Source organism: Pseudophryne corroboree, chromosome 10 (genome assembly GCF_028390025.1).
Source record: "Pseudophryne corroboree isolate aPseCor3 chromosome 10, aPseCor3.hap2, whole genome shotgun sequence".
Lineage (NCBI taxonomy): Eukaryota > Metazoa > Chordata > Amphibia > Anura > Myobatrachidae > Pseudophryne > Pseudophryne corroboree.
The window spans coordinates 337,603,051-337,624,067 of record NC_086453.1 but is presented as its reverse complement, the minus strand read 5'-3'; the positions used below and the strand labels follow the sequence as shown (position 1 = coordinate 337,624,067).

The following is a 21,017-nucleotide window of genomic DNA, read 5'->3' as shown; positions in this document are numbered from 1 at the left end:
CAACAAGTTGCTTCGCTCGCCATGCTTTGGGCAAGGTGCCTCGCTCTCCTACCGCTGCACTCGGCACAGGTTACTATTCGCTATCATAGTCCATGTGGATAGTAAAGTATGAAAAAGTTAGAAAAAATGAAGAAAAAAAAAAAAATATCCCAAAAATCTTTTGTTGACCCTATGTGTGTCGATCATTTGAACATGTGTGCCTAATGCACGTCGACCCTTTGACCATGTTGATATAATGCATGTCGACCTACTGACTGTCTGTGTAGACACTGTAGATCTATAGACCGGACACATTCCTCCAGAACCCTCCTCGGCTGCGGCACATGCGTGGTCAGCCGGCAGCGGATGTGCAGAACGGTTCCGCCTCCTGAAGTAGAAGGGAAACGTTTGCTTTTGCAATCATTTCACTTCTTTACACATCACAGGGACCCCTGTCCCTGCAAGTAATTATTACTTACAAATGTTAATTCCTTATTGCCGCACACAGCAGTGATAAGAAATGATAACTACTGGGTCTAAACTCCGACACTTAGTAAATCTGGCCCATAACCACGTCTTCTGTCCCGTCTCACATTCCTGTCTAACAAACTCTTCTCTCTTACTTACATACGGCTCTGAACTCACTGGATGATTTCCATCTTATTCTCTGTACATATGTCACTTTTATATCAGAGGGAAGCGGTGACTTCGTTTATAGTCAGGCAGATGTCTGCTAATTACATTAAATCTGCTAATATAAGAAAGAAAAAGTATACAGCCCTGCAGGGACATCCGCACTTATAGCTAGCTTCCCCAGATATGAACGCTTCCCATCTGTACAGACACAGCATCGCCCCGTTTATTATCCGGCATAGTCACACACACCATCGCCCCATTTATTATCCAGCATAGCCACACACAGCATCGCCCCGTTTATTATCCGGCATAGCCACACACAGCATCGCCCCGTTTATTATCCGGCATGGTCACACACAGCATCTCCCCGTTTATTATCCGGCATAGCCACACACAGCATCGCCCCATTTATTATCCAGCATAGCCACACACAGCATCGCCCCGTTTATTATCCGGCATAGCCACACACAGCATCGCCCCGTTAATTATCCGGCATAGCCACACACAGCATCGCCCCGTTTATTATCCGGCATAGTCACACACAGCATCGCCCCGTTTATTATCCGGCATAGCCACACACAGCATCTCCTCGTTTATTATCCGGCATAGCCACACACACCATCGCCCCATTTATTATCCAGCATAGCCACACACAGCATCGCCCCGTTTATTATCCGGCATAGCCACACACAGCCTCGCCCCGTTTATTATCCGGCATAGCCACACACAGCATCGCCCTGTTTATTATCCGGCATAGCCACACACAGCCTCGCCCTGTTTATTATCTGGCATAGCCACACACAGCCTCGCCCCGTTTATTATCTGGCATAGCCACACACAGCATCGCCCCGTTTATTATCCGGCATAGCCACACACAGCATCGCCCTGTTTATTATCCGGCATAGCCACACACAGCATCGCCCGTTTATTATCCGGCATAGTCACACACAGCCTCGCCCCATTTATTATCCGGCATAGCCACACACAGCATCGCCCGTTTATTATCCGGCATAGTCACACACAGCCTCGCCCCGTTTATTATCCGGCATAGTCACACACAGCATCACCCCGTTTATTATCTGGCATAGTCACACACAGCATCACCCCGTTTATTATCCGGCATGGTCACACACAGCATCGCCCCGTTTATTATCCGGCATAGCCACACACAGCATCGCCCCGTTTATTATCTGGCATAGCCACACACAGCATCGCCCCGTTTATTATCCGGCATAGTCACACACAGCATCACCCCGTTTATTATCTGGCATAGTCACACACAGCATCGCCCCGTTTATTATCCAGCATAGCCACACACAGCATCGCCCCGTTTATTATCCGGCATAGCCACACACAGCATCGCCCCGTTTATTATCCGGCATGGTCACACACAGCATCTCCCCGTTTATTATCCGGCATAGCCACACACAGCATCGCCCCATTTATTATCCAGCATAGCCACACACAGCATCGCCCCGTTTATTATCCGGCATAGCCACACACAGCATCGCCCCGTTAATTATCCGGCATAGCCACACACAGCATCGCCCCGTTTATTATCCGGCATAGTCACACACAGCATCGCCCCGTTTATTATCCGGCATAGCCACACACAGCATCTCCTCGTTTATTATCCGGCATAGCCACACACACCATCGCCCCATTTATTATCCAGCATAGCCACACACAGCATCGCCCCGTTTATTATCCGGCATAGCCACACACAGCCTCGCCCCGTTTATTATCCGGCATAGCCACACACAGCATCGCCCTGTTTATTATCCGGCATAGCCACACACAGCCTCGCCCTGTTTATTATCTGGCATAGCCACACACAGCCTCGCCCCGTTTATTATCTGGCATAGCCACACACAGCATCGCCCCGTTTATTATCCGGCATAGCCACACACAGCATCGCCCTGTTTATTATCCGGCATAGCCACACACAGCATCGCCCGTTTATTATCCGGCATAGTCACACACAGCCTCGCCCCATTTATTATCCGGCATAGCCACACACAGCCTCGCCCCGTTTATTATCCGGCATAGCCACACACAGCATCGCCCGTTTATTATCCGGCATAGTCACACACAGCCTCGCCCCGTTTATTATCCGGCATAGTCACACACAGCATCACCCCGTTTATTATCTGGCATAGTCACACACAGCATCACCCCGTTTATTATCCGGCATGGTCACACACAGCATCGCCCCGTTTATTATCCGGCATAGCCACACACAGCCTCGCCCCGTTTATTATCCGGCATAGCCACACACAGCATCTCCTCGTTTATTATCCGGCATAGTCACACACAGCATCGCCCCGTTTATTATCTGGCATAGTCACACACAGCATCTCCCCGTTTATTATCCGGCATAGTCACACACAGCATCGCCCCGTTTATTATCCAGCATAGTCACACACAGCATCGCCCCGTTTATTATCCGGCATAGCCACACACAGCATCGCCCCGTTTATTATCCGGCATAGCCACACACAGCATCTCCTTGTTTATTATCCGGCATAGTCACACACAGCATCGCCCCGTTTATTATCCGGCATAGCCCCACACAGCATCTCCTCGTTTATTATCCGGCATAGTCACACACAGCATCGCCCCGTTTATTATCTGGCATAGTCACACACAGCATCTCCCCGTTTATTATCCGGCATAGTCACACACAGCATTGCCCCGTTTATTATCCAGCATAGTCACACACAGCATCGCCCCGTTTATTATCCGGCATAGCCACACACAGCATCGCCCCGTTTATTATCCGGCATAGCCACACACAGCATCTCCTTGTTTATTATCCGTCATAGCCACACACAGCCTCGCCCCGTTTATTATCCGGCATAGCCACACACAGCATCGCCCCGTTTATTATCCGGCATAGTCACACACAGCATCTCTTCGTTTATTATCCGGCATAGTCACACACATCATCGCCCCGTTTATTATCTGGCATAGTCACACACAGCATCTCCCCGTTTATTATCCGGCATAGTCACACACAGCATCGCCCCGTTTATTATCCAGCATAGTCACACACAGCATCGCCCCGTTTATTATCCGGCATAGCCACACACAGCATCGCCCCGTTTATTATCCGGCATAGCCACACACAGCATCTCCCCGTTTATTATCCGGCATGGTCACACACAGCCTCGCCCCGTTTATTATCCGGCATAGTCACACACAGCATCGCCCCGTTTATTATCCGGCATAGTCACACACAGCATCGCCCCGTTTATTATCCGGCATAGCCACACACAGCATCGCCCCGTTTATTATCCGGCATAGCCACACACAGCATCTCCTCGTTTATTATCCGGCATAGTCACACACAGCATCGCCCCGTTTATTATCCGGCATAGCCACACACAGCATCGCCCCGTTTATTATCCGGCATAGTCACACACAGCATCGCCCCGTTTATTATCCGGCATAGCCACACACAGCATCGCCCCATCTATTATCCGGAATAGCCACACACAGCCTCGCCCCGTTTATTGTCCGGCATAGCCACACACAGCATCGCCCCGTTTATTATCCGGCATAGCCACATACAGCATCGCCCCGTTTATTATCCGGCATAGTCACACACAGCATCGCCCCGTTTATTATCCGGCATAGCCACACACAGCATCGCCCCGTTTATTATCCGGCATAGCCACACACACAGCATCGCCCAGTTTATTATCCGGCATAGCCACACACAGCATCGCCCCGTTTATTATCCGGCATAGCCACACACACAGCATCGCCCAGTTTATTATCTGGCATAGCCACACACAGCCTTGCCCCGTTTATTATCCGGCATAGTCACACACAGCATCGCCCCGTTTATTATCTGGCATAGCCACACACAGCATCGCCCCGTTTATTATCCGGCATAGTCACACACAGCATCGCCCCGTTTATTATCCGGCATAGCCACACACAGCATCGCATCGTTTATTATCCGGCATAGTCACACACAGCATCGCCCCGTTTATTATCCGGCATAGCCACACACAGCATCGCCCCGTTTATTATCCGGCATAGTCACACACAGCATCGCCCCGTTTATTATCCGGCATAGCCACACACAGCATCGCCCCATCTATTATCCGGAATAGCCACACACAGCCTCGCCCCGTTTATTATCCGGCATAGCCACACACAGCATCGCCCCGTTTATTATCCGGCATAGCCACACACACAGCATCGCCCAGTTTATTATCCGGCATAGCCACACACAGCATCGCCCCGTTTATTATCCGGCATAGCCACACACACAGCATCGCCCAGTTTATTATCCGGCATAGCCACACACAGCCTCGCCCCGTTTATTATCCGGCATAGTCACACACAGCATCGCCCCGTTTATTATCTGGCATAGCCACACACAGCATCGCCCCGTTTATTATCCGGCATAGCTACACACAGCCTCGCCCCGTTTATTATCCGGCACAGTCACACACACAGCATCTCCTCGTTTATTATCCGGCATAGCCACACACAGCCTCGCCCCGTTTATTATCCGGCATAGTCACACACACAGCATTGCCCCGTTTATTATCCGGCATAGTCACACACAGCCTCGCCCCGTTTATTATCCGGCATAGTCACACACAGCCTCGCCCCATTTATTATCCGGCGTAGCCACACACAGCATCGCCCCATTTATTATCCGGCATAGCCACACACAGCCTCGCCCCGTTTATTATCCGGCATAGCCACACACACCATCGCCCCATTTATTATCCGGCATAGCCACACACAGCATCGCCCCGTTTATTATCCGGCATAGCCACACACAGCATCGCCCCGTTTATTATCCGGCATAGCCACACACACAGCATCGCCCCGTTTATTATCCGGCATAGTCACACACAGCATCGCCCCGTTTATTATCCAGCATAGTCACACACAGCATCGCCCCATTTATTATCCGGCATAGCCACACACAGCATCGCCCCGTTTATTATCCGGTATAGCCACACACAGCATCTCCCCGTTTATTATCCGGCATAGTCACACACAGCCTCGCCCCGTTTATTATCCGGCATAGTCACACACAGCATCGCCCCGTTTATTATCCGTCATAGCCACACACAGCCTCGCCCCGTTTATTATCCGGCATAGCCACACACAGCATCGCCCCGTTTATTATCCGGCATAGTCACACACAGCATCTCCCCGTTTATTATCCGGCATAGTCACACACAGCATCTCCCCGTTTATTATCCGGTATAGCCACACACAGCATCTCCTCGTTTATTATCCGGCATAGTCACACACAGCATCGCCCCGTTTATTATCTGGCATAGTCACACACAGCATCTCCCCGTTTATTATCCGGCATAGTCACACACAGCATCGCCCCGTTTATTATCCAACATAGTCACACACAGCATTGCCCCGTTTATTATCCGGCATAGCCACACACAGCATCGCCCCGTTTATTATCCGGCATAGCCACACACAGCATCTCCCCGTTTATTATCCGGCATGGTCACACACAGCCTCTCCCCGTTTATTATCCGGCATAGTCACACACAGCATCGCCCCGTTTATTATCCGGCATAGCCACACACAGCCTCGCCCCGTTTATTATCCGGCATAGCCACACACAGTATCGCCCCGTTTATTATCCGGCATAGCCACACACAGCCTCGCCCCGTTTATTATCCGGCATAGTCAAACACAGCATCGCCCCGTTTATTATCCGGCATAGCCACACACAGCCTCGCCCCGTTTATTATCCGGCATAGTCACACACAGCATCTCCCCGTTTATTATCCGGCATAGTCACACACAGCATCTCCCCGTTTATTATCCGGCATAGTCACACACAGCATCTCCCCGTTTATTATCCGGCATAGTCACACACAGCATCGCCCCGTTTATTATCCGGCATAGTCACACACAGCATCTCCCCGTTTATTATCCGGCATAGTCACACACAGCATCGCCCCGTTTATTATCCGGCATAATAACACACAGCATCACCCCATTTATTATCTGTCATACAGCCACATACAGCATCGCCCCATTTATTTTCCGACATAGTCACACACAGCATCACCCCATTTACTAGCCACCATACGGTCACACACAACATCGCCCCATTTACTATCCACCATACAGTCACACACAGCATCGCCCCATTAACTATCCACCATACAGTCACACACATCATCGCCCCATTTATTATACGCCGTACGGCCACAAACAGCATCACCCCATTTATTATACGCAGTACGGCCACATACAGCATCGCCCCTTTTATTATACGCAGTACGGACACATACAGCATCACCCCATTTACTATCCGCTGTACAGCCACACACACAGCATCACCCCACTTAATATCCGCTGTACAGCCCACACAGCATCGCCCCATTTATTTATCCTTTTGTGTCCAGCTCTGAATTAGGCCCTGTGTACCTAATGAACTATCCGAGTATGTACATAGAAACAAAGTCAGTGACAAACATGACGGGTATTTCTGCTGCCTTATAACTGAAATACAGCACCTACCTGCAACAGGAATTCATCCATACTGTGTTTGCACTGACAGCTGTTGGAGTTGTAGGACTAGTTCCACACTAGAACATTTACACACTACTTGTGTCATATTTATAACACAGAAATAAGAATAAGAAATTACCTTTGTTTCATTAACAATTGAATTAAGAAATGGATGCACCCCCTATACCACATATGGAAACATTTATTCATACTTACCACATACACTAGTACAAGCTCCGACATGAGAAAATGCAGTGTACTATAATACAGCAGTATATACCTTACACATACAGAACTTTCCCACTCTCCCAGAAGCTGCTGGAGACTCCTGATTTTTTGGCAGAATCCGCAACACTGTCCTGAGTGGGTTTCGCTAAATCACTTAAATCACCTAATGACGTGAGGATTGGCCCCACCCCCCAAGGTGTCAATCAGCGTCTCCTCTGCTGGACACAAGAAGTAGGTAAGTATATGCTTATAATATACACAGATATCTCCGCTATGTATGTGCACAGATGTTGTCCACTACGTTCAGTTATGTAGAGACCATGGTGGTTAATTATTTGATTTCAACATACAGTAGCATTTAAGTTTTAATACCTGTTTAGGGCCCCTTGAGGCCTAAGGAGATTGTATTCATGCTGTAACCTTTAGAGTCATATGGGACATAAATTGAGAGGCCTACTTGTACTGGTAATTGGTATTAGTGGTTTCTAAAGTATTACCTTGTATGGTGTGGTCTATATTCCAGTACACTGACCGCTGTACGCAAAGGATTATGGGTCAATTCTAGACAAAGGACTTTAGAAGCTGATGGTGTAGCTTCAGACATTGCGTCTTGGTTATATATGTAAGAGCTTACTGAGCATGTGTAAGAGATAAGTGCAGGTACATCTTAATATGGGTTAATGGAGGGTCATTCCGAGTTGATCGCTCGCTAGCTATTTTTTGCGATCAGATCAAAACTCGACAAAACTGCGCATGCGTATGCACCGCAATGCGCAGGTACGTCGTACGGGTACAAAGCTGATCGGTGCTGGGCGATGGATTTAACGAAGATTCCATTCGCACAGCCGATCGCAAGGAGATTGACAGGAAGAGAGCGTTTGTGGGTGTCAACTGACCGTTTTCATGGAGTGGATGGAAAAAAACGCAGGCGTGTCCAAGAGTTTGCAGGGCGGGTGTCTGACATAAATTCCGGGCCCGGACAAGCTGAAGTGATCGCAGCGGCTGAGTAAGTTCAGACCTACTCAGAAACTGCACAAACTGGTATTGTACAGCTCGGCTGCACAAGGGTTCGTACACTTGCAAAGCGAAAATACACTCCCCCATAGGCGGCGACTATCTGAACGCAGTGCTGCAAAAAATAGCGAGCGATCAACTTGGAATGACCACCAACGGCAGCATTGCACATACTACATAATGTAAGACTAAGTCAAAGAGCTTTAGCTTCTGACAGGCCTACAAAGCTACATGGTACCTACTGTATACTGTATGCACTGATCTGAGCATCTGGTGACTTCCCATATATGAAAAGATCTTACGTTTATGAATAACCAATGTTTTCTGATAACTCAGACAAAAGTTGAGTATTACTCTTGTTTGCGACTTTTATAATAAAGTGTTTGTTGATTTGCACTCGTTCGTCTGGTTACCTGTCAAACTATTTCCTTCGATCAGGAGAACGAAAAACACACACATTACAGGTGTATATTTACTAAAGGTCGATTACCGTGATTTTTTTTTTAATCGATGTGAAATCGAACTAAATTGATATTGTGCTTCAGGGGCTATAACACACATTTACAACCAATAACACACATTTACAACCAGATGATGTTTTAGATTCATTTTTAAATGTTAGTACATGTGATTTTTAGCCCCTGAAACCACAACATCGATTTAGATCGATAGTCATCAATTTGCAATCTGTAAAAATCGATGATAATCGACACTTAGTAAATATACCCCCAGGAGTTGCCGTTTATATTACCACTGCAATAACCAGACTGCATAAAATACAATTGTGCAACTGAAAACAGGAACGATTGACTTCAATACAAATAAAGAACTGACACTGAGAAATGTAACCAGAAAACGCAACAAATAAGTTGTATTATGCAGTTTACATAGCTGGATATTCTGCATATAGAACGTCACACCAGTGAAAGCCCTCACATAACCAATGTGGGCTGGCGTTATGAACAAATACATGGCATGGGTAGAACGTGACTGATAACGCACCCTGAGGGCCTATCCAGAGGTGGACGCTAATGCATGGGCGGCTGCAACTTTTTGCGGAGCAGCAACGGCTATAATATCTTGGGTTCCGTCTTTCTGGCTGTTCCCTCCGGGAGAGGGCAGCCAAGACGGGGCAGTGGGGGGGAGCAGTGCGGGGCGGTGTGTTGCATCATAGAGGGTGGGGAAAGGCATAAGAGGCGGTACGGGGGCATGGTGGCCACGCCTGCTATACAATGCCGAGTTTACTGGGATTTTACAGAGGGGGCATGGCTACAATGAATCATGCCATCGGCTGCTGGGACCGCCCGCTTCACTTGGTAAGTGGGCGGTTAACTAGCGGCCGGCCACCCAGTTTTTGGGAGCCCACCGGCCATTCCTGGACAGTCGGCAAGTATGGATAATATGCAAATGTTAGTCGCCCTCATGTACCGGACTGTGTAAGACCTGAGACGACCACTTTCAATGCCTGTAGACAGTGCAACTCCGCCAGTGGTTCATAACACTACAACTTCCATAGTTCTGTGCCACCAGCGCTAATGCTAACCCCGTACATAACAGCGGTTTCCGCGCACACTCAGGGGAACGCATGCTCCGTAGGGGTTTGCAGGACTTTTCGCTCATGCGCAATGGCAAACAATCGCTGCACTGCGCAAACATCGGCGTTGCGTCCACCTCTCTAAACCGCCTTGAACGGTTTAGACATATGAGCATAGACAACTAAAAATCTCAGTGGCTGTAACATAACCAGTCCCTCCGTACACATGTTACATAGGTCTGTATCAGATGATATTGATTAAACGGAACCGGCTAATGCATGCTATTAGAAATTGAGCGATAGGTTTCACATTAAAAGCCTAAACCATACGTTCCAGCCTAACACATACTATTTGCAACTAACCTGAGTTACGTACACGACCTCCATGCAGAATCTATATTATTACATAAGTACCATTGCACCCACAAATTGACATGCAACGTATTCATGTATAGAAGCATAACACATAGAGAATTTCAATAAATAACATTTACATGGCTGTATACTGGAACATGTGAAGATTATTAAACCCAACTCACCCTTCCCACACTCACACTCATTCGGTGCCCATTCCACCCCCTTGACAGCAGCAACCCCCCTCCCCTTCCCCTTCAATCCCTTTCCTAATACTTCATCGTCCTCTCTACCCCGGGGCAGGACCTGCAGGTGTGACACACACAGGGGAGTCAGGGAGGTGACGGTGCAGCACAAGGGCAGGGATGATGGAAGCTGCAGCGATAGAACACAGATGGAGGGAGGAGGGTGAGAGGCTGAGAGAAGACTGGATGGAGACACTGATGCACTGGTCTGACGTACGGTGTAAGGAAGGAATGGTGCAGGGGTTGGGAAGCTCAGAAGATGGAACATGAAGTGGACATGAAAAGAAGTGAACGTAAAAAAATAAATAAAAAAAAAGGATGTTTGGGATAATCAGTTTTGCACAAGAAGCAGATTATAAATGAGAAGATACTGCAGGTGACTGGTAGAATGTGTACAATAGACAAGAGAACGGCTGCAGGCATGACAGATCCACTGTGAGTGGAAACGTGGCAATTAGCATGACTGGGAGAGACATTGCTGAGAGACTGAGTGCTGTTAGGGATAGAGTGAGTGATGGACTGGGGGGACAGGAGGGGTGGCAAGGAAAGCAAGTGAAGGACTGGTAGGAGGAAATGTGAGTGTTGGCAGGAAGAGAGTGAGTGTGAGTGAATGAACGATTAGGGGGACTGAACCAATGTCATTGTAGGGGATGTGAGTGGTGGCAGAGAAAGTGAGTGAAGGCATGGGGAGTGGACTCTGAACAGTGTTGCGAGTGAGAGAAGGACTGGGAGGATGTGAGTGGTGGCAGAGTGAGTGAGTGAAGGCATGGGGAGTGGACTCTGAATGTGGTCAGGGACAGAGCGAGAGAAAGACTGGGGGATGTGAGTGGTGGCAGAGACAGAGTGAGTGGATGTGAGTGGTAGCAGAGACAGAGTGAGGGGATGTGAGTGGTGGCAGAGACAGAGTGAGGGGATGTGAGTGGTAGCAGTGACAGAGTGGGGGGATGTGAGTGGTGGCAGAGACAGAGTGGGGGGATGTGAGTGGTGGCAGAGACAGAGTGAGGGGATGTGAGTGGAGGCAGAGACAGAGTGGGGGGATGTGAGTGGTGGCAGAGACAGATGGGGGGATGTGAGTGGTGGCAGAGGCAGAGTGGGGGGATGTGAATGGTGGCAGAGACACGGGGGATGAGAGTGGTGGCAAAGACAGAGTGGCGGGATGTGAATGGTGGCAGAGGCAGAGTGGGGGGATGTGGATGGTGGCAGAGACAGGGGGGATGAGAGTGGTGGCAGAGACAGAGTGGGGGGATGCCAGTGTTGGCAGAGACAGAGTGGGGGGATGTGAGTGGCGGGAGAGACAGGGGGGATGAGAGTGGTGGCAAAGACAGAGTGGCGGGATGTGAATGGTGGCAGAGACAGCGTGGGGGGATGTGAGTGGTGGCAGAGACAGAGTGGGGTGATGCCAGTGTTGGCAGAGACAGATGGGGGGATGTGAGTGGTGGGAGAGACAGAGTGGGGGGATGTGAGTGGTGGCAGAGGCAGAGTGGGGGAATGTGAGTGGTGGCAGAGACAGAGTGGGGTGATGCCAGTGTTGGCAGAGACAGAGTGGGGGGATGCCAGTGTTGGTAGAGACAGATGGGGGGATGTGAGTGGTGGCAGAGGCAGAGTGGGGGGATGTGAGTGGTGGGAGAGACAGGGGGGATGAGAGTGGTGGCAGAGACAGAGTGGGGGGATGTGAGTGGTGGGAGAGACAGCGTGGGGGGATGTGAGTGGTGGCAGAGGCAGAGTGGGGGGATGTGAGTGGTGGCAGAGACAGAGTGGGGTGATGCCAGTGTTGGCAGAGACAGAGTGGGGTGATGCCAGTGTTGGCAGAGACAGATGGGGGGATGTGAGTGGTGGGAGAGACAGATGGGGGGATGTGAGTGGTGGGAGAGACAGGGGGGATGAGAGTGGTGGCAGAGACAGAGTGGGGGGATGTGAGTGGTGGCAGAGACAGAGTGGGGGGATGCCAGTGTTGGCAGAGACAGAGTGGGGGGATGTGAGTGGTGGCAGAGACAGCGTGGGGGGATGTGAGTGGTGGCAGAGACAGAGTGGGGTGATGCCAGTGTTGGCAGAGACAGATGGGGGGATGTGAGTGGTGGGAGAGACAGAGTGGGGGGATGTGAGTGGTGGCAGAGGCAGAGTGGGGGGATGTGAGTGGTGGCAGAGACAGAGTGGGGTGATGCCAGTGTTGGCAGAGACAGATGGGGGGATGTGAGTGGTGGGAGAGACAGATGGGGGGATGTGAGTGGTGGGAGAGACAGGGGGGATGAGAGTGGTGGCAGAGACAGAGTGGGGGGATGTGAGTGGTGGCAGAGACAGAGTGGGGGGATGCCAGTGTTGGCAGAGACAGAGTGGGGGGATGTGAGTGGTGGCAGAGACAGCGTGGGGGGATGTGAGTGGTGGCAGAGACAGAGTGGGGTGATGCCAGTGTTGGCAGAGACAGATGGGGGGATGTGAGTGGTGGGAGAGAGAGTGGGGGGATGTGAGTGGTGGCAGAGGCAGAGTGGGGGGATGTGAGTGGTGGCAGAGACAGAGTGGGGTGATGCCAGTGTTGGCAGAGACAGAGTGGGGGGATGCCAGTGTTGGTAGAGACAGATGGGGGGATGTGAGTGGTGGCAGAGGCAGAGTGGGGGGATGTGAGTGGTGGGAGAGACAGGGGGGATGAGAGTGGTGGCAGAGACAGAGTGGGGGGATGTGAATGGTGGCAGAGACAGAGTGGGGGGATGTGAGTGGTAGCAGAGACAGAGTGGGGGGATGCCAGTGTTGGCAGAGACAGAGTGGGGGGATGTGAGTGGTGGCAGAGACAGCGTGGGGGGATGTAAGTGGTGGCAGAGACAGAGTGGGGTGATGCCAGTGTTGGCAGAGACAGATGGGGGGATGTGAGTGGTGGGAGAGACAGAGTGGGGGGATGTGAGTGGTGGCAGAGGCAGAGTGGGGGGATGTGAGTGGTGGCAGAGACAGAGTGGGGTGATGCCAGTGTTGGCAGAGACAGAGTGGGGGGATGCCAGTGTTGGTAGAGACAGAGTGGGGGGATGTGAGTGGTGGCAGAGGCAGAGTGGGGGGATGTGAGTGGTGGCAGAGACAGAGTGGGGTGATGCCAGTGTTGGCAGAGACAGAGTGGGGGGATGCCAGTGTTGGTAGAGACAGATGGGGGGATGTGAGTGGTGGCAGAGGCAGAGTGGGGGGATGTAAGTGGTGGGAGAGACAGGGGGGATGAGAGTGGTGGCAGAGACAGAGTGGGGGGATGTGAATGGTGGCAGAGACAGAGTGGGGGGATGTGAGTGGTGGCAGAGACAGAGTGGGGGGATGCCAGTGTTGGCAGAGACAGAGTGGGGGGATGTGAGTGGTGGCAGAGACAGCGTGGGGGGATGTGAGTGGTGGCAGAGACAGAGTGGGGTGATGCCAGTGTTGGCAGAGACAGAGTGGGGTGATGCCAGTGTTGGCAGAGACAGATGGGGGGATGTGAGTGGTGGGAGAGACAGATGGGGGGATGTGAGTGGTGGGAGAGACAGGGGGGATGAGAGTGGTGGCAGAGACAGAGTGGGGGGATGTGAGTGGTGGCAGAGACAGAGTGGGGGGATGCCAGTGTTGGCAGAGACAGAGTGGGGGGATGTGAGTGGTGGCAGAGACAGGGGGGATGAGAGTGGTGGCAAAGACAGAGTGGCGGGATGTGAATGGTGGCAGAGACAGCGTGGGGGGATGTGAGTGGTGGCAGAGGCAGAGTGGGGGGATGTGAGTGGTGGCAGAGACAGAGTGGGGTGATGCCAGTGTTGGCAGAGACAGAGTGGGGTGATGCCAGTGTTGGCAGAGACAGATGGGGGGATGTGAGTGGTGGGAGAGACAGATGGGGGGATGTGAGTGGTGGGAGAGACAGGGGGGATGAGAGTGGTGGCAGAGACAGAGTGGGGGGATGTGAGTGGTGGCAGAGACAGAGTGGGGGGATGCCAGTGTTGGCAGAGACAGAGTGGGGGGATGTGAGTGGTGGCAGAGACAGCGTGGGGGGATGTGAGTGGTGGCAGAGACAGAGTGGGGTGATGCCAGTGTTGGCAGAGACAGATGGGGGGATGTGAGTGGTGGGAGAGACAGAGTGGGGGGATGTGAGTGGTGGCAGAGGCAGAGTGGGGGGATGTGAGTGGTGGCAGAGACAGAGTGGGGTGATGCCAGTGTTGGCAGAGACAGAGTGGGGGGATGCCAGTGTTGGTAGAGACAGAGTGGGGGGATGTGAGTGGTGGCAGAGGCAGAGTGGGGGGATGTGAGTGGTGGCAGAGACAGAGTGGGGTGATGCCAGTGTTGGCAGAGACAGAGTGGGGGGATGCCAGTGTTGGTAGAGACAGATGGGGGGATGTGAGTGGTGGCAGCGTGGGGGGATGTGAGTGGTGGGAGAGACAGGGGGGATGAGAGTGGTGGCAGAGACAGAGTGGGGGGATGTGAATGGTGGCAGAGACAGAGTGGGGGGATGTGAGTGGTGGCAGAGACAGAGTGGGGGGATGCCAGTGTTGGCAGAGACAGAGTGGGGGGATGTGAGTGGTGGCAGAGACAGCGTGGGGGGATGTGAGTGGTGGCAGAGACAGAGTGGGGTGATGCCAGTGTTGGCAGAGACAGATGGGGGGATGTGAGTGGTGGGAGAGACAGAGTGGGGGGATGTGAGTGGTGGCAGAGGCAGAGTGGGGGGATGTGAGTGGTGGCAGAGACAGAGTGGGGTGATGCCAGTGTTGGCAGAGACAGAGTGGGGGGATGCCAGTGTTGGTAGAGACAGAGTGGGGGGATGTGAGTGGTGGCAGAGGCAGAGTGGGGGGATGTGAGTGGTGGCAGAGACAGAGTGGGGTGATGCCAGTGTTGGCAGAGACAGAGTGGGGGGATGCCAGTGTTGGTAGAGACAGATGGGGGGATGTGAGTGGTGGCAGAGGCAGAGTGGGGGGATGTGAGTGGTGGGAGAGACAGGGGGGATGAGAGTGGTGGCAGAGACAGAGTGGGGGGATGTGAATGGTGGCAGAGACAGAGTGGGGGGATGTGAGTGGTGGCAGAGACAGAGTGGGGGGATGCCAGTGTTGGCAGAGACAGAGTGGGGGGATGTGAGTGGTGGCAGAGACAGACTGGGGGGATGTGAGTGGTGGCACAGAGGGTGAGTGAAGGAATGGAGAGTGGAATCTGAATGTGGTCAGGGACAGAGCTAGAGAAAGACTGGGTGATGTGAGTGGTGGCAGAGAGAGTGGGGGGATTGAGTGGTGGCAGAGACAGAGTGGGTAGATGCGATTGGTGGCAGAGACAGACTGGGGGGATGTGAGCGGGGGCAGAGACAGAGTGGGGGGATTGAGTGGTGGCAGAGACAGAGTGGGGGGATTGAGTGGTGGCAGAGACAGACTGTGGGGTGTGTGAGTGGTGGCAGAGAGAGTGAGTGAAGGAATGGAGAGTAGAATCTGAATAGTGTCACAGTCAGAGTGAGAGGACTGTTGAGATGTGAGTGGTGGCAGAGAGACTGGGATGGTGTGAGTGGTGGCAGAGAGAGGAGGTTAAGGAATGGGGAGTGGAATCTGAATGGTGTCACAGTTAGAGAAGGACTGGGGGGATGTGAGTGGTGGCAGAGACAGAGTGGGGGGATGTGAGTGGTGGCAGAGACAGACTGGGGGTTGTGAGTGGTGGCAGAGACTGAGTGGGTGGATGTGAGTGGTGGTAGAGACAGACTGGGGGATGACAGTGGTGGCAGAGACCGTGTGTGTGAATGTGAATGGTGGCAGAGACATACTGAGGGATGTGAGTGATGGCAGAGACCGAGTGGGTGGATGTGAGTGGTGGCAGAGACTGACTGGGGGATGAGAGTGGTAGCAGAGACTGAATTAGGGGATGTGAGTGGTTGCAGAGACTGAGTGGGGGGATGAGAGTGGTGGCAGAGAGAGTGAGTGAAGGAATGGAGAGTGGAATCTGAATCGTGTCAGTGACAGAGTGAGAGAAGGACTGGGGGAATGTGAATGGTGGCAGAGACTGAGTGGGGGGATGTGAGTGGTTGCAGAGACTGAGTGGGGGGATGTGAGTTGTTGCAGAGACTGAGTGGGGGGATGTGAGTTGTTGCAGAGACTGAGTGGGGGGATGTGAGTTGTTGCAGAGACTGAGTGGGGGGATGTGAGTGATGGCAGAGAGAGTGCGTGAAAGACTGGAGAGAAATGTCAGTTGCAGTGACAGAAGTGCTGTACTGGGAAAATGTGAGCGGTGGCAGGGACTGAGTGAGTGAAGGCTGTGGTGATATATTTTAGGGACTAAGGGGCCTATTTATCAATTAATATTTGCAGGTGATTTCAGGAGGTACCCACACATATTAGGCATCCCCTGAATGTATGTACAGGGGACTGTGGTCCTCCATTTTTACTCGTAAACGCAGCCACCACCCTCCCCCCATAGTTTGCCACGAGGACTGATTTTCTTGCCAAATTTACCAAGTTCCAGAATGTGGTGCATTCCGGACCTTGTCCCCGGGTAGCTAACGCCATCTCTAGAATCTGGCATTAGCCAATGGGCTACAGATCGCAAGAATAAAGCTGGGTACGCACTATACAATTATCTGCCAGATCTAGCTGGTTGGAATGAAAATCTGGAAATGGATGAGAGCAAATTATAATCTACCATTTATTTCCAAATGATAGATTGTAATGTGCTCTCATCCATTACCAGATTTTCATTTCAACCAGCTAGATATGGCAGATTATCTGCCAGATAATTGTATAGTGTGTACCTAGCTTTTTCGGGAGAAGGTTTTGCAGGATCCCCGGCACTCTTCTCTGCACGTAAGGTCAGCAGATTCCGCATTTGCTGTACTGCACTCAGCTCCCACAGGAGAAGTGGAGAGGTCGCATTAGCAATCCCGTCACCTTTACACACTACAGGGAAGGGCTCCTTTCAAAGCCTCTGTTCCTGCAGGTGATTTTTTAATACGTCCAGGCAATCAATAATTTCTTATTGCAGGGAAATAGCAGCCATATTATAAATGTCCGGTTCAGGACCCAATAATTAATAAATACGCCCCAGAGTGAGAGAATTGTACTGACAGTGATGGAATGAGGGATAAGTGCAGCTAACAGACCAGAATACTGACAGGGGACCGGAGCAGGACTAATCTGCAGCAGAGGGAAGATTTGGGTATAGTAATAAGCGTTCAATGGAAGGATAAGAGGAAGATAAAGATAGAGACAGACAAGACAGAGAGATGAACAGGTAATACAGACATATGGGGGGAGAGGGTAAGAGTTGGATGCAACAATACTGGGGTAGCATGAATTATATACGTCAGTGGTTATACTCGGTGGGAGGACTGACGGTGACGGGGTGTGAAGCAATTAGGACTATGGACTAGATAAGGCTGTGAGTGGGAGAGTACATACTATAATGTAGTGCAGGCATGGGAAGAGCCGGCAGCGAGAGGATAGGGACTGTAAGCACAGATGTCAGAGACTGTGGCAGTGAGCTGATAGAAAACAAGCACCAAATGCGATAGGACGGTTAATGCAGAATTGAAAACAAGAGAGGTGCACCTTGGGTATAAGAAGGGACTACGTGCATGTCAGGATGATAGAGAAATGAGCTGCAAGCTGCGATGATGACAGATAAGCAGGAAACTGGGGAGGATAGCGGACAGGTGATCTGCCAGTGGGGTATGACGGACAGATGACCTGCAGCATGGAATGACGGACAACTGATCTGCGGCATGGGATGACGGACAGCTGATCTGCGGCATGGGATGACGGACAGCTGATCTGCGGCATGGGATGACGGACAGCTGATCTGCGGCATGGAATGACGGACAGCTGATCTGCGGCATGGAATGACGGACAGCTGATCTGCGGCATGGGATGACGGACAGCTGATCTGCGGCATGGGATGACGGACAGCTGATCTGCGGCATGGGATGACGGACAGCTGATCTGCGGCATGGGATGACGGACAGCTGATCTGCGGCATGGGATGACGGACAGCTGATCTGCGGCATGGGATGACGGACAGCTGATCTGCGACATGGAATGACGGACAGCTGATCTGCGGCATGGAATGACGGACAGCTGATCTGCGGCATGGAATGACGGACAGCTGAACTGCTGCATGGAATGATGGACAGCTCAACTGCTGCATGGAATGATGGACAGCTCAACTGTTGCATGGAATGACGGACAGGTAATAGACAAGTGATCTGCGGCATGGAATGACGGACAGCTGATCTGCAACATGGAATGACGGACAGCTGATCTGCGGCATGGAGTGACGGACAGCTGATCTGCGGCATGGCATGACGGACAGCTGATCTGCGGCATGGCATGACGGACAGCTGATCTGCGGCATGGAATGACGGACAGCTGATCTGCGGCATGGAATGACGGACAGCTGATCTGCAGCATGGAATGACGGACAGCTGATCTTCGGTATGGAATGACAGACAGCTGATCTGTGGCATGAGATTACAAACAGGTCATAGACAAGTGATCTGTGGCTTGAATGATGGACAGGTGATCTGCGTCATGAAACGACAAACTGGTGATCTGCGGCGTGGAATAATAGAAAGGTACCCTGCAGCTTGGAACAGCGGACAGGTGATCTGCAGTTTGAAATGATGGAGCTTGAAAAGAGGAACAGGTGAGTAGCTGTTGAAGATGATGGACCGGAGAGTTGACGGTGGGGATGGCAGACACAAGAGTGGAGTTGACGGGCAGGTGAGTGAATATTGCGCACAGGTGAGTGAGGATGTCAGACAGGAGAGTGGGAATGACGCGCAGGTGGGTGGGGATGACTCATAGATAAATAAGGATGACAAGAAGGTGAGTGGGGACAATGCACAGGTGAGTGAGTATGACGCGCAGGTGAGTGGGGGATGACGGGCAGGTGAGTGAGGGTGACGAACAGGTGACTGAGGATGACGGACAGGAGACTGTGAATGATGTGCAAGTGTGTGGGGACGGTGGACAGCTGAGTGACGGTGCCAGCAGGTGAGTGTGGGATGATGGGTGGGTAAGTGGAGAATGACAGGCAAGTGAGTGGGGGATGATGGGTAAGTAAGGATGGCGGACAGGTGAGTGGGGATGACAGGCAGGTGAGTAATGATGATGGACAGGTGAGTGGGGATGACAGGCAGGAGAGTAGGAAGAAGGTCAGGTGAGTGGGGATGATGGCCAGGTGAGTAGGCGATGTTAGGCAGGTGAGTAGGGGATGAAAGCAGGTGAGTAGGGATGATGGCCAGGTGAGTAGGGATGCCGGGCAGGTGAGTAGGGGGAGATGGGCAGGTGAATAGGGATGGTGGTCAGGTGAGTAGGGGATGACGGGCAGGTGAGTAGGGATGGTGGCCAGGTGAGCAAGGGATGATGGGCAGGTGTTAAGGGATGGTGGGCAGGTGAGTAGGGATGATGTCTTGGTGAGTAGGGATGATGGGCAGGTGAGTGGGGATGGTGGCCAGGTGAGTAGGGGAAGGCGGACAGGTGAGTAGGGGATGACGGACAGGTGAGTAGGGGATGATGGGCAGGTGAGTGGGGATGGTGGCAGGTGAGTAGGGGAAGACGGACAGGTGAGTAGGGATGATGGGCAGGTGAGTAGGGATGATGTCTTGGTGAGTAGGGATGATGGGCAGGTGAGTGGGGATGGTGGCCAGGTGAGTAGGGGAAGACGGACAGGTGAGTAGGGGATGAAGGGCAGGTGAGTAGAGATGATGGCCAGGAGAGTAGGGGATGACGGACAGGTGAGTAGGGGATGATGGGCAGGTGAGTGGGGATGGTGGCAGGTGAATAGGGATGATGGCCAGGTAGGTAGGGGATGATGGACAGGTGAGTAGTGGATGACGGGCAAGTAAGTAGGGGAAGACGGACAGGTGAGTAGGGGAAGACGGACAGGTGAGTAGGGGATGACGGGTAGGTGAGTGTGGATGATGGCCAGGTGAGTAGGGAGACGGGCAGGTGAGTGGGGATGAGGACGGAGGGAGCACTGTGCGATGACGATGGGGATGAGGGGATAACGATGGGGAAGTTATCGAGAGACGGGCTGTACCTGTCAGGGAGAGCAGCGCTGTGAGCGCCGGGCCGAGGAGCCAGCACAGGAGGCGGTAGAGGTGAGCGGGAGCCCCCCGCATGGTGTCCGCTGTGGGGTGAGAGGCGGCGGCGGCGGCTGCTGCTGGCTGTGGGGTCTCTCACACACTGACACACGCTCAGCTCGGCTCACTCTCCCCGAGCACTGAGCCCGCCCGCACGCCTGCCATTGGCGGAGACCACAGACACCTGCCGTCACTGATCTGTGGCTGCTGCTGTCACACCGAGCGGCCCCGGGACATAGACACACAGCGCTACATACACCGTACATACACAGCACAGACACAGCGCTACATACAGCGTACATACAGGGGAGATACACAGTACAGACACAGCGCTACATACACCGTACATACAGGGGAGATACACAGTACATACACAGCGCTACATACACCTGACCGTACATACACAGCACAGACACAGCGCTACATACACCGTACATACACAGCACAGACACAGCGCTACATACACCGTACA

The 21,017-nt window shown here is 52.2% G+C and overlaps 1 protein-coding gene across 1 annotated transcript in view; it reads right to left on the bottom strand.

Annotated features, from left to right (window-relative positions):
- Positions 1-20,677, bottom strand: part of OPCML (opioid binding protein/cell adhesion molecule like) — a 994,952-nt gene extending 974,275 nt beyond the window's left edge. The window contains exon 1 of the mRNA XM_063943620.1: positions 20,503-20,677. Coding sequence (XP_063799690.1) covers positions 20,503-20,584 — 82 coding nt within the window. The 5' untranslated portion in view covers positions 20,585-20,677. The remainder of the gene's footprint in view (positions 1-20,502) is intronic.
- Between the last annotated feature and the right edge of the window lie 340 nt (positions 20,678-21,017).